We start from the raw sequence: 12,803 nt of genomic DNA, 5'->3' as shown, positions 1-12,803 counted from the left end.
AATGGGGGAAGCTCCTCTTGGGGACATTGCCCTGGGGGGCTGCACCACTACAGGAGTGGGCCAGCACCACCCCAGGGATGGGGGCCACGTAACTCCAGGCACGTGCGTTGTCTCAGAGATGGGGCAGCACCGTTCCACTGACCCTGCCCCCAGCCCATGCTGCTGGATGGCCACAAGGGCACTTTCCCAGCCAAAAAGCAGCCTGGAAGAGCAACCCCCCCCCAAACAGTGCCCTCCCCTGCCCCCCCAGCCCTGCTTCCCCTGCCCCCAGAGTGAGGAGAGCCAGGCCCTGAATGGGAGGATGAGGCTTTATTAAATTAATGTCCAGGCAGTGGATACATCCAGCGTGGCTCAGCCCCCAGTGTCGGGTTGGGGATGGGGACCCTGGGGTGATGTAGCCCCAAAACGCCGAGTCCCAGGGTGCACTTTGGGGGGGTCCCTAAACTCCAGCTGGACGTCCTGCGACAAATACTGGGGGAACTGGAGGGGGAAGATTGCAGGGAATGGGGAAACACAGAGTTTAAATTAAATACAACCACGGCAACCCACCCAAGAGGAAGCCCAAAGTGAAGCAGGGGTCCCAGAGCAAGCATGCGAATTCGGGTGGGCTGCGGGGGGGGGGGGGAACGGAACTTGGTGCTTCTTCACTCTGAGAAGGGGTGCAAAAAATCCACACAAACATGTTAAAAACCACAAGGAGACGGGGAAGCAATAGGAGGGGGGTGGGACAAGTGGAGGTACTGGGTTTTGGCAGGAAGGGGGCTACCAGGAGGTTGCCCCGGGCTGCTGTCACTCATCCCCTGAGGACCAGGGCTCCTGCTCAGCCCTCAGCTGACACGCTGGTGGCTGCTCGGCCGTGAGGCACAGGACATCCTCCCCCAGAGCAGGGGGCACGGGGCTGGGCTCGGCTCCACCATGCTTCCCCCTCAGGGTGGCATCCCCCAGCTTGGTGGCGGTGCCACCTCCAGGGGTGGGGGCCCGCGGTGGCATCGCCAGCGAGGGCTCTGTGGTCTCTGTGGGGAGCTCCTGTGCTGGGGCTGCGCTGGTGATGCCGTTCAGCACCTCCTCGCTGAATTCAGCCAGGTCTTCCAGACTGGCCTCCCGGTGCAGCCCGTTCTCAGCCCGGGCCAGACCCTCCCTCTCCGGGGCCACCTCCGGCGCCTCCTGCACTGTTGGCTCCTCCTCGCTGGATGAGGCAAACGAGGAGTCTTCCCCTGCATCCCGGGAGAGCTCGGTCCTCCCAGGACCCTGCCCACCCTCTGTCACCCTCATCCCCATCAGCTCCTGGTTGAATTCCAGGGCCTGCTCAACTATTTCCAAAATATCCGAGTCCTTCATGATCTCCAGTGGCACCTCTGCAGGGAGAACGGCTGTGTCAGGGATGTCCGGAATCACCTCTGGGAATCCTCCCTGCCCCAGTGCAGAGCCCAGCTGAGGGGGGCTGGCCCCAGGGGGCTGCTCGTTCCCGGGTGAAGGGGGGCTCTCCCTGCCCAGTGCTTCCTCCTCCGTGGCTGGCTGCTCTTCCAGAGGCTGCTCTGCTTCACCAGGCGCTGCCTGGAGCCCTGCTGGAGGGGTGGCCGTGTCCTGGAGAGCCGTGCTGGGCTCATCCTCATCTTCCCCCTGCTCCTCCTGCCCTGCCAACCCCAGGGTGCAGCCTGGGAGGGTTGCTGCTCCACTGGCATCCCTCTCCAGCTCAGCTGTGGTGTGGAGCTCCTCGTCTGATTCAGCAGCCAGACCTTCTGGTCCCTCCCATGCTGCAGTGCCTGTGGCACCCTGGGCTGGCTCAGCAGAACCTCCTGCTGATGGTCCCATCACCCCGAGACAGCTGGGATCTTCTTCTGGGCCTTCCTCCAGCCCAGCAGTGTTGTCCTCATCCTCTGGCACCTCCAATTCTTCAGTGGGCATCTCCATATCCTCATCTGCTTCCGCAGCAAGCTCCTCGAGGTGCTCTTTGCCCTCTGGCACTGGAGGTGCTTCTCCAGGAGCCCCCAGATCACCTTGGCTGCCTTCAGTTGCTTCAACTTTAATTTCTTCAAAGTCCTCGGAGATCTCAGCTTCCTCTGAGCTCGACACCTCTTGGTTGGGAGCAGAGACCATGAAATAACCTTCCTCCTCCTCAGCACCCTCTGCCACAGCAGCCCCCTCTGCCCCTGCCTCCTCTTCAGGGCTCTCTGGCATGGTGGGAGTTGGTGGCTTGTCCCTCCCTTGCAGCCACCCTTCGCCCTCCTGAGCTGTGTCACTCACAGGCGCTGTCTCCGAGGTCTCCTCGGTGTCTGGGGGGTTTGGGCTGGGTGCCCCCCCAGCCAGCAGCTCCCCCCCGTAGAGGTGCAAGGGCGTGCTGTCTGGCAGTGTGTCCTCCAGCTCCACCCTCCTGCCGCTGCCCGCCGTGGCCTCTGGGTCGCTGGGGGCCTCCTCCAACGCCCACTCGCCACTGTCACCTGGCACCTGCCTCAGTGCCACCAGCTCTGAGCTCTCCAGCCTCCCCAGCTCTGAGCTGAGCCCCTCAGCAGCCTCCTCATCCTGCACCTCCTCTGGAGCCTCGGCCAGCTCCTGCCCGTCCCCTTGCTCGGGGGCACCTGGAGGGGCTGGCTCAGGCTCTGCCACGCTGCCCTGCTGCTCCTGCCACGCCAGCTCTGCTGCTGGCTCAGCCTCTGGCACTGCCTGCTGCTGGCTCATCTCCTGGCTCTTGGCATCTTCTTCATCATCTTCCTGGGCTTCCTCCAGCTCTGCTGGCGTTGTGCCATCTCTCTCCTGGCTTCGCAGCCTTCCTGCACTGCTCGGGGTGTCATCAGCCCAGGCTGGCTCTTCTGGCCCCAAAACTCCCTCAGTGTCCTCTGCTGTCACCTCCCAGTCCTCTGGACAGGGCTCTTGGCCATCATCCCCCTGTCCCCAGGGCTCCTCCTCCTCCTCCTCCTGTTGTTGTCCCCCCTCTCCTTCCTGCAGATCCTCAGGCTCCTCTGGGGCTCTGCTCTCCCCCTCCAGGGCAGCACTTCCCACAGCCTCTCCTGCCTCGGATCCTTCTCCTGCCCCTTGGTCTTCTCCTGCCCCTTGGTTTTCTCCTTCTTCAGAGCCTTCTCCTGCCCCTTTGTCTTCTCCTTCCTCAGAGCCTTCTCCTGCCCCTTGGTCTTCTCCTGCCTCGGAGTCCTCTCCTGCTGTGAGGTCCTCTCCTGCCATGGGCTCCTGTCCTACCCCATGCTCCTCTCCTCCCAGCACCTCCCTGCTGGCCTCTCCCTTTTCTCCCTCGCCATCTTCCACTCTGCCAGAGTCCTCCCCTCCCACAGTATCTTTTTCAGCTCCTGTGGAAGCCTCCTCTGCTGGGATGGCCTCATGGACACTCGAGGGTTTCTGCTCTGGACACAGCTCCTGTTCCCTTTCCTTCTCTGCAGCCGGATCCATCTCACACACAGGCATTTTCTGCTGCTCAGACCTTTCCTGCTCTGCATCAGCAAAGTCCTCTTCCAGGTGACCTTTTGTGGGCAAAACCAGGTGGCTTTCCACAAGGACAGCACGAGCAGCTTCCACTTCTCTGTGTGGACACTCCTCTTCTTGCACATCTGTTCCTTCTTCCTGGAAATCTCCCTTCTCCTCGCAGGGGCTGCAGGGTCCCCTCTCCTCCTCCTCCTCATCCTCTGAGGGGTGTGAAGGCTCTGTGCTTGGGGTCTCTGCCCTTTCATGCTCTGGCTTTTCCCAGCTGGTCACCGTCTGCCCAGCAAGACCCTTGTCCCTTTCCTGGGCCTCCACTTGTGAATCCCTTGGGCTCAGCACAGCAGGTACCTCCTCCTCCTCCTCCTCCTCCTCCTCCCACGCTCCCAGATCTTCCCGGCTCGCCGAGGCACTCGAGGAAGCGGCTGTGCCCGGGGGGGACCCGGCTCTGTCCTGCAGGATGCTGCTCTCCACAGCCAGCCCCTGGAGCACGACCTCCCCAGCCCTCTCCTCTGCCTCGGGGCTCTCACCACCCTCAGAGCCCTCAGAGGGCTCTTGCTCTTCCCCAGGCCCCTCTGACACAGCCTCCCCACAAGCTTCTGGGGGGAAAACGGGGCTGGGGGCACAGACATCCCGGGGGGCCCACGTGGAGCTGGGTGTGGGCTCCTCCTCGGGCTGAGCATCATCTCCCATCGCCTTGAGCGCGTCCTCCAGCGCCTCGCTGACCAGCTGGGCCGGGTACTGCAGCCTGTGGGCGGCTGCCAGGGGCTGCAGGCTGGCACTGGCAGCGTCCCCCGAGGCTCGGGACAGGGGACGCTCCGTCCCTGGGCTCATCGCTGCCCCGTCTCCTCCCGGCCAGGCGGGACCCTCTCCCCCAGAGCTCTCCTGCCCCGGCGGTGAGGGGCTGGGGGGCTCCGGGGAGAGGGGAGGGGCGGCTCTGCCTGCCTGGGAGGGGCTGGCTGTGGGGCAGGCAGGGGCTCCCGGCCCCCCAGCCCGGCCGGTAGCCGTGCCCCGCAGGACTGAGGTGATTTTCTGGAGCTCCCTGGCACTGGGGCTTTTGGGGGTCAGGGTGTCGCTTTGGGGTTTTGCTAGCTGCCCCCTCCCCTCTGCCCGGGGGAAGGTGGAGGGGCTGGTGCAGTGCTCCCGGGGCAGCAGCCGCCTGCTCTCAGCGCTCGCTGGCACCAGTTTGCTGCTGCTGCTGCTGCTCACCTCCAGTTTGAGATCTGCAAAGAGTGAGGTGGAGCCGTGAGCAGGCGAGGAGCCGCTCCGTGGCTCTCGCAGCCCTCCCCTGCCGCCTGGCTGCCCCTCGCTGCCCCCTCTCCTATTTTTAAACAGCTCCTTCTTGGAAAGTGGGAAATTCCTCCCTCCTGAGTGCAGCGGATGCTGCTGCTCCCAGGGGATTCAGCATCAGGCCGGGACAATGCTGCGCCCAGCTGCAGCCGCAGTCGGGTCCTGCTGCTGGGGAAAGTGTGCAGGTGACAAGCTTGCCTTGTTTTTTGTTTTGTTTGGTTTTGTTTTGTTTTGAGGAAAAAGGAAATGCTCAGCTTGTTACCACAGCCCTCCGTCCTGCCGGACAGATCCGCTCCTGCCCTTCCCATGAAAGGCAGGGAATTAAAAAACGAGGTGAAGGAGCAGATAAGCCTTCGGAAGGAGCAGATAAGCCTTATCTGGGCTGTGAGCCCCGTGCCGAGAGCCCCCGGCCGCTGTTCACACCTTCCTATCGCAGCAACCGCTGCCAGGAAAATGCAGGGAAGCGTGTCTAAATCCACATTTAAACACATCTAAACCCCTCCCCGAGCCCTCCCAGGGTGGCGCGGTGGTGTTGGGGTGCTGCTGGGGGTCCCTTACCTCGCACACCGTTGGCCAACCTGAATTCCCCGGCAGGCATCTGCAGGCGGGTGCTCTCCGCTTCCAGCAGCGTCCTGGAGGAGGAGAGGAGCTCGGGGGGTGCTGCAGGGTGGGTGCTGCGGGGTGCTGGGCGCTCCCTGTGCGCGCCGCAGCTCACCCCGCCGGGTGCCAGGGCGGGTAAACTGAGGCACGGATGGTTGCGCGGCCCTGTCACGGCTCGGCGAGGACGCGGGCGCACCGAAGGAGCCCCCCTTGCTCCTGTCTCCCCTCCCATCCCCCCGTGGCCGGGATTAGTGGCCGCGCAGGGTGACATCATGCTCTGCCGGGGAGGCCCCTCGGCCGGGCTGGGACAGCCCCTATTCTCATGCTAATCGTCCCCCCGGCCCCCGGCGGGCGGCCTTTGTGTGGGGCCGTCCGCGAGGGCTGCGGGAGGGGCACAGGGTACCCCTACCCGGACCTGCCTTGTGCCAACACCCCCCCCCCGTGCCCGCCGCGGTGCCAGGCCCGGGTTCCCGGCACAGCCGGCTCCGTTCCCAGCGGAGCCTCACCTGTAGGTCGCCACTTCCAGGCTGAGGGACATCTTGAGGTGCATGAGCTGCTGCCTGTCCTCCAGCACCCGGGCGATCTGCACCCGCAGGCTCTGCTGCTCCTGCTCCAGGGCCTCCATCGCCAGCTGCGGGGAGCACGGGGAGGGGGGGGGGTCAGGGCCACCCCCAGCCCTGCCTGAGCCCCGCCGCTCCCTGCGGAGCCGGGCCGGGCAGGTGGCTCGGCTCATCCCCTCGGGATGCCGAGGGACAGGAGCCCGGGCGCTCCTTTTAGCGCGGGGGGCAGAGGATGGGGCAAGAGGAGCAGGGCTGAAAGGAGACGGGAAGAGGGAGGAAAGGCCGGGGTGATTCACGGCTGCGGGACGCCAGCGTGGGAAAGAAACAACTTTCAGGGGAGCAGCCGAGGCGGCTGCCCCAGGACCCCCACGGCTGCTGCCAGGACCTGGAACAAAGAGAGACCCTTCCCCGGGCAGTGTTCACACCGCTGCCGGCGTTTCCAGCCCACCCCGCCTCCACCTCCCTCTGCTCAATGGCTTTTGCAGCCGGTGGATCGCGGCTGCAGCGGAGTCGGTGGGAGTTTGTCCTGCCCACACCCCGCCGCTGCGTGCTCCCCGCACCGGGGGCGGCGGCGGGGCTGTGGCTGTCCCGGGATCCCGGCCCTGGAGCCCAGCGGCTCACGGAGCAGCGGCCCGGGCCCGGTGCTGGGGGAGGACCCGGTGTCTGCCTGCTGCTCCCCTGCAGTTTGGTGGCCCGGGGTCTCTGTTGTTCCGGGGACAGAGATGTCCCCAAGCCACTTCGCTCTTCCTCCTGCCCTCCTCAGCTTCCTCTGCAGCTCATCCAGGGCCACAGTCCGTCCCTTCTATGGGGTTTTTCCCTCTGTTTGCCTCCTCCCATCCACCTCTCCCATCCCTTTGCTCAGGGACGTGCCCTGGGCACCCACCCAGGCACCCACAGCCCCCTGCCCTCCCCTCCGCGGGGACCCAGCTCCTTCCTGCCGCCTTCACTCGCCTGGAACTTTTCTGCCTCCCCGCGCTGCTCCTGCCACTGCCGGGCCAGGCTCTCCTCCAGCAGCTCCTTCCGTGCTTTGAGCCCCGCCAGGTCCTTCTCCAGGTGCTGCAGCTGCAGCTGGCTCTGCTGGTTGTCCTCCACCGCCTTCCACAGGTTCTCCTTGGCCTGGCAGAGGGAACCCTCCAGCTGCGACACCTCTGTCTTGTAGGTCTCCACCGCCCCTTTCCAGATCTCCGAGAGTCTCTTGGAGTAGTCCTCCACCTCCACCGGCTGGAAAGCCACCGGGGCGCAGCGGAAGCTCTCCAGGCTGTGGGAGAAACTCGCGATCTCCTGGTCCAGCCCCGCTTTCTCCTCCTCGTGCACCTCCAGCAAGGCTTCCACCTCCTTCTCCAGCTGCACAGCTCTCTCCTTCAGCCAGATCTGCGCTCTCCTCTCCTCCTCCAGCTCCTTCTTGCTCAAGGACAGCTGCTTCTTTGCTTCTTCTCGGGCTGCCTGCTCCTTCTGACACCTGCTTTTCACCTGCTGGACCTCCTCGTAGAGGTTGTCCCTGGCCAGCTCGGCCGTGCACTTCTCCCTGAAGGCGCGATCCAGCGCATCCCGCAGGGCTCGCAGCTCCTCCTCGTACTTCACCCGCCACGAGTCCCCGGCCGGGCTGCTCTTGGTGCTCTGGATTTCGGCTCGAAGCACCTCGTTCTCCTCCTCCAGGACCTTCACGCGGGCCAGGTACGCCTCCAGCCGCTTGTTGAGGTCCCACATCTGCAGCGATTCCTCTCCCAGGGCTCTCGCCCCTGCGAAACTTTCCGTGCTCAGCATGGGCGCTGCCGGAGGATGCCGGGGCTCGGGAGCCGCCGGGGCAGGAGGAGGATGCCGGGGAGAGCCGAGGCGCAGCGGGAAGGCGGGGAGGGAAGCGAGTGGCTGCGAGCAGAGGGGAGCGCAGCTATTCATACTCTGCGCTGTCGAGTGGGAGGCCCCCGAGACCGGACGAGCAGCCGGCTTTAACCCTTGCAGAGCCGAGCCGACTCCAGCCCACGTGGGCTCGACGCTGAGCTCCGATTTCCCAGCCCTGCGGAAGAGCAAGGTGCTCCTTCCCACTTCGGGAGGGTGACTTGAGGGCTTGGATCCTCTCCCGGCGTGGCCCGGCTGGGAATGCCCTCCCTAAAGCCTGAGGGCCATGCCAGGGAGCTGGAGGCTCGGCGTGGAGCTTGGGAGATGTCCAAGGGCACTTGGCAGATGCCCATCCCGGCTGCAGCATCCCTCGGTGGTGGCTTGTCAGCCCCGTGCTGCTCCAAAACCCGGGGGCAAGGAGCCCCAGAGGAGCCCACCGAGGGTCTCACAGTCCTGGCGAGGTGATGGCTGCACCGAGGACATCTCTTGGTGCCTGGGGCTGTTCTGGGCTTGTGCTTGAAATCCCTCTGCAGAGGGAGAACAGCTCCGCGCGTGGTCCCAGCCAGTGCCTCCTTGGGGCGCTGCATCCAGCTGTGTCCAGCTGCAATCTTCCCTCTTTCCAGATGTCCGTGGCGGGATGTGCGGAGCGGAGCCGGGAGCCCAACGGGAGCAGCTCCTCCGGCAGCCTCCGAAACTTGGCAAGCGTCGGCTCCAAGTTTGGTTTCCGTCAGAGCTTCCACCCGCGCGGTCGAGCAGCCACGGTCGAATATTTGGGGATTAGGATTTTTGATTTTTCTCTCTTTATTTACCCCAGATGACTTAGCTGGGGGAAGGGCAGTGCGCTGGCGAGGGGCGGAGATTGAGAATTTCAAACTCGGGAGGTTTCTGCGAACAAAAGGAGCAGGAAAATGTCGCTCGGGGAGAGACTTGTTGCCAGCGTTTTCTCCCGGGAGACGGGGATTTTTCCCACGGGAGGGTCCCTGCTATGTCCTCACCAGGGCAAGGAGGACAGGAATGTCTCCTCCCGAGCTGTCCCACGGGACAGGCTCTGGGCGAGCGTTTCTGGAAAGACAAGCAACAGTCCCCTCTGCTGGCAAAGGCCGCCCAGAGCCGCCCCCGAGCTCCTCTCAGCCTCGCAGCGTTCGGGAGCTGCTGGGGGTCCCACGCCCCCCATATGGGGGAGCAGCAACAGCGGGGTCCCAGCGACCCCTGGGAGGGACGGGGTTTTCCCCTGGTGCCTGGAGGAGGGGATGGCGGGGGGATGACCCGGCTCGGGGGTCCCCAAAGGCATCATCTTTCCGGCTCATCTCCGGCCAGACATCCTGTCTGGCTCCTTGGCCCGGCTCTGCTTTGCCTCTCACAGCCAAGATTGAAATGCCATTAAGGAGCACAGGGAGTGCTGGGGCTGAGTAATTGACCTGGGGTCTCCAGAGCCCTGGGCACTGGGGTGATGCTGCATGTCTTTATCTTCCTCCTCCTCATTTCCACAGCACATCTGCTCCAAAGCTGGCCTTCCTCACTGCCTGCCTGCTCCCGCTTTCCTCCTTTCCACCTCCTCTTTGGGATGTCCAGGAGCCCCCAAAACTGCTGCAAAAAGACCCCCAGTGCTCATGGCTGCGCTGGGAGTGAGCATTTCCTTCCTCCCTGGCCTCGTCCCCCTCTTCCTCCTCCTGCCTTTTGGGGTTCCCCGTGGTGCCTGGCCCCTCTCTCTCAGCCAAGAGCAGGGCTCGGCAGGATGGCCCAAATCCTGCAGCCCAGGGAGGACTCAGGATGCCCAGGGGTGTTGAGAAGTCCCAAGCAGTTCCCTGCCTGGGGGATCCTGGGGGCAGAGCTGGGGACACCCTGGAGTGCACACGTCCATGTCTCCCTTCCTTCTGGGGTGGTGAGTGACTTAGGATGGGGACATCTGCCTTCCCGGGGCATCCCGGGGGCAGGGGACTCGCAGAAGGGGGATGTCCATTGCCCTGAGGGGCACCCATGGTCAGGAGGCTCTCAGGAGGGCGATGTCCATGTCCCTGGGGGATATTTGAGTTCAGGATACCCCAGGACAGGGATGTCCATGTCCCTGGGAGATGTTTGAGTTCAGGATGCCCCAGGATGGAGATGTTGGTGTCACTGGGGGATGTTTGAGGTCAGGATGCCCCAGGATGTTCATGTCCATGTCCCTGGGGGATGTTTGAGTTCAGGATGCCCCAGGATGTTCATGTCCATGTCCCTGGGGGATATTTGAGTTCAGGATGTTCATGTCCACGTCCCTGGGGGATATTTGAGTTCAGGATGTTCATGTCCATGTCCCTGGGGGATATTTGAGTTCAGGATGCCCCAGGATGTTCATGTCCATGTCCCTGGGGGATGTTTGAGTTCAGGATGTCCCAGGATGGAGATGTTGGTGTCACTGGGGAATGCTGGGGATCAGGATGCCCCAGGACAGGGATATCCATGTCCCTGGGGATATTTGAGTTCAGGATGCCCCAGGACAGGGATGTTGGTGTCACTGGGGGATGTTTGAGTTCAGGATGCCCCAGGATGTTCATGTCCATGTCCCTGGGGGATGTTTGAGTTCAAGATATCCAGGATGTCTGGACCTCTGGGGAATCCCTGGGGTCACAACCCCCTGGCAATGGGATGTCTGTGCCCCCAGGGAGTTCTGGGGGTCAGACCTCCTTGGGCATGAAATATCTGTGTCACTGAGGGGTTCTTGGGGTCAGGACTCCCTGGGATGGCACCACTGAGGGGCTCTCAGGGCCAGGACCCCCTGGGAACTGATATCTGTCCCCGTGGGGCGCTCAGGGTGGCGATTCAGCAGTGGCAGAGCTTTGTGGGGGTGACAGTTTGAGGGTGCCCCGCAGTCCCAGGGTGGCAGCTGGCACGTGCTTGGCACAGGGTGCATGGCACGGGCTGGTACGTGACTTCGAGCAGGGCTGGAGGAGGAGGAGGAGGAAGCACAGCTGGGCACTGAGGCCCTGCCAGCCTGAACGCAGCTGGGGCTGGGGGGGCTGTGGTTGTCGGGGGTCCCTGTGGGACCAGATGCCTTTCCATGCCCTTGGCTGCTGGGGAGGGCCGAGCCCCAGCATCTCTGGGGCTGCAGGAAGGGATGGGGATCCTCTGGGGTGTCTGACTGGGGCTGTGCCCTGCCCCTGCCTTGCTTCTCTGCCTTCTCTCTCTGACACAGAGAGCAGCACACAACCTGCCCAGGCATCGCCTGGGAAAAGGCTGTGAGGAGATCAGAGAGAAGAGCCAGAAACAATTCTGATCTCCACTTGCTGCACCCGCTCTTGTGAACACGGGGAATGTGTTGTGGAGATCTGGATGTTATGGGTTTTACCAGAGTGCTTTCTCAATTGGCCAGTGGTGATGGAGTTTGGGTTGGAGGACCAGTTAGGCCCAGGTGTATCATAACTGTCCATGAAAGCAATGGGTTCTTAATAGTAATATGTAATAAAGTTAAAGATTGATCAGCCTTCTGCGAATCATGGAGTCAGTGCTAATTATTACCCAGCCAGGACCCGCTGTGACGACAAAGGATTCACCCCATCGAGGCCAAGAGCCAGGAAGGAGCAGGAGCTGCCCTGGGAAGGAGCTGGCACAGCAGCAGCCCTGGGAAGTTCCCTCTGAACCCAGGCCCAGGGAACATTTGCTCCTGTGAGAAATGCCAATCACTTGGTTTTTAAAATTTTAAAAGTTTAATAATAATAATAAAATGGTTATAAAACAGTAATATAATTAGAGTAATAAAAATTTAGAGTTAGGACAATTACAAGACAATGAAAAGCAAAGAATTATGGACACAAGCATGCCTGGTGAACAAAGGAATCACCCTTAAAAACCATACACTGTTGCATATTCATATATTCTTCATGGTTATGCATACATTCTATTTAAAACAAGAAACTCTCTCTGTTGTATGTCAACTGTTCCCTTTAATCCCCACGGGGTCTTCGAGCCTGAGCAAGGCCTGAAGAAATTATCTTCTTCTGATAAGAGAACCAGAAATTCCTCTTCTCTGGAAGATTTAGGTGTTCTGTGATGGTTACCTCGAAGTGAGTATCTCATTCCTTAAAAAAACCCCACGTACATAGTTTCTATTTTAACATTAATGTTATAACCTAAAACTGTATTTAACACACCACTTAGGAGAATTCATGCAGCACAACTTTCTAACCTTACACACACAATATTCACGGTAAGATTTGCAAAAAGCCAATCTATAAAACACCCATTTTTCACCCTCCCAGTGAGGGTGGGGAGGCTCCTGCTGAGCAGGCACTTCCCAGGCCGAGCATTTCTTGTGTGGATTCCCCGTCCGTGGGTGCAGGACGGACCCCGGGGGTGGCTCTGGGGAGGGGGGGCTGGGGCAGCCCTGGGCCTTCAGCCCTGTGTGTCCCGGCCTGCAGTGAGCAGCGAGTGGGAGTGGGAGTGGGAGTGTGAGTGGGAGTGGGAGTGGGAGTGGGAGTGGGAGTGTGTCTGAGCAGCAGGAGTGGGAGTGTGAGTGCGAGTGGGAGTGTGAGTGTGAGTGGGAGTGGGAGTGGGAGTGGGAGTGTGTCTGAGCAGCAGGAGTGGGAGTGTGAGTGCGAGTGGGAGTGTGAGTGTGAGTGGGAGTGTGAGTGTGAGTGCGAGTGGGAGTGGGAGTGCGAGTGGGAGTGTATCTGAGCAGTGTGAGTGTGAGTGGGAGTGTGAGTGTGAGTGCGAGTGTGAGTGTGAGTGCGAGTGGGAGTGCGAGTGTGAGTGTGAGTGCGAGTGGGAGTGGGAGTGCGAGTGTGAGTGTGTCTGAGCAGTGTGAGTGTGAGTGTCCAGCCCTGCGGTGTGAGTGTGTGAGTGTGAGTGTGAGTGTGCAGCCCTGTGAGTGTGAGTGTGTGAGTGTCCTGCACTGTGAGTGTGAGTGTGAGTGTGAGTGTGAGTGTCCAGCCCTGTTAGTGTGAGTGTCCTGCAGTGTGAGTGTGAGTGTGAGTGTGAGTGTGAGTGTGCAGCCCTGCGGTGTGAGTGTGTGAGTGTCCTGCGGTGTGAGTGTGAGTGTGAGTGTGAGTGTCCAGCCCTGTGAGTGTGAGTGTGAGTGTGCAGCCCTGTGAGTGTGAGTGTGAGTGTGAGTGTGAGTGT

General features: G+C 61.8%; 1 protein-coding gene across 1 annotated transcript; it reads right to left on the bottom strand.

Annotated features, from left to right (window-relative positions):
* Positions 1-290: 290 nt before the first annotated feature.
* NES (nestin) lies at positions 291-7,703 on the bottom strand. Its single transcript, XM_054001010.1, has 4 exons — positions 6,825-7,703; positions 5,820-5,944; positions 5,272-5,345; positions 291-4,646 (listed from the first exon to the last, which is right to left on the bottom strand). The coding sequence occupies exons 1-4, from the start codon at positions 7,635-7,637 to the stop codon at positions 790-792; spliced, it is 4,869 nt and encodes a 1,622-aa protein (XP_053856985.1). The 5' UTR covers positions 7,638-7,703; the 3' UTR covers positions 291-789.
* Positions 7,704-12,803: the final 5,100 nt, after the last annotated feature.

Source organism: Vidua macroura, chromosome 29, assembly GCF_024509145.1.
Source record: "Vidua macroura isolate BioBank_ID:100142 chromosome 29, ASM2450914v1, whole genome shotgun sequence".
Lineage (NCBI taxonomy): Eukaryota > Metazoa > Chordata > Aves > Passeriformes > Viduidae > Vidua > Vidua macroura.
The sequence above is the reverse complement of the archived record's forward strand: the minus strand, read 5'-3'. Positions and strand labels throughout refer to the sequence as shown.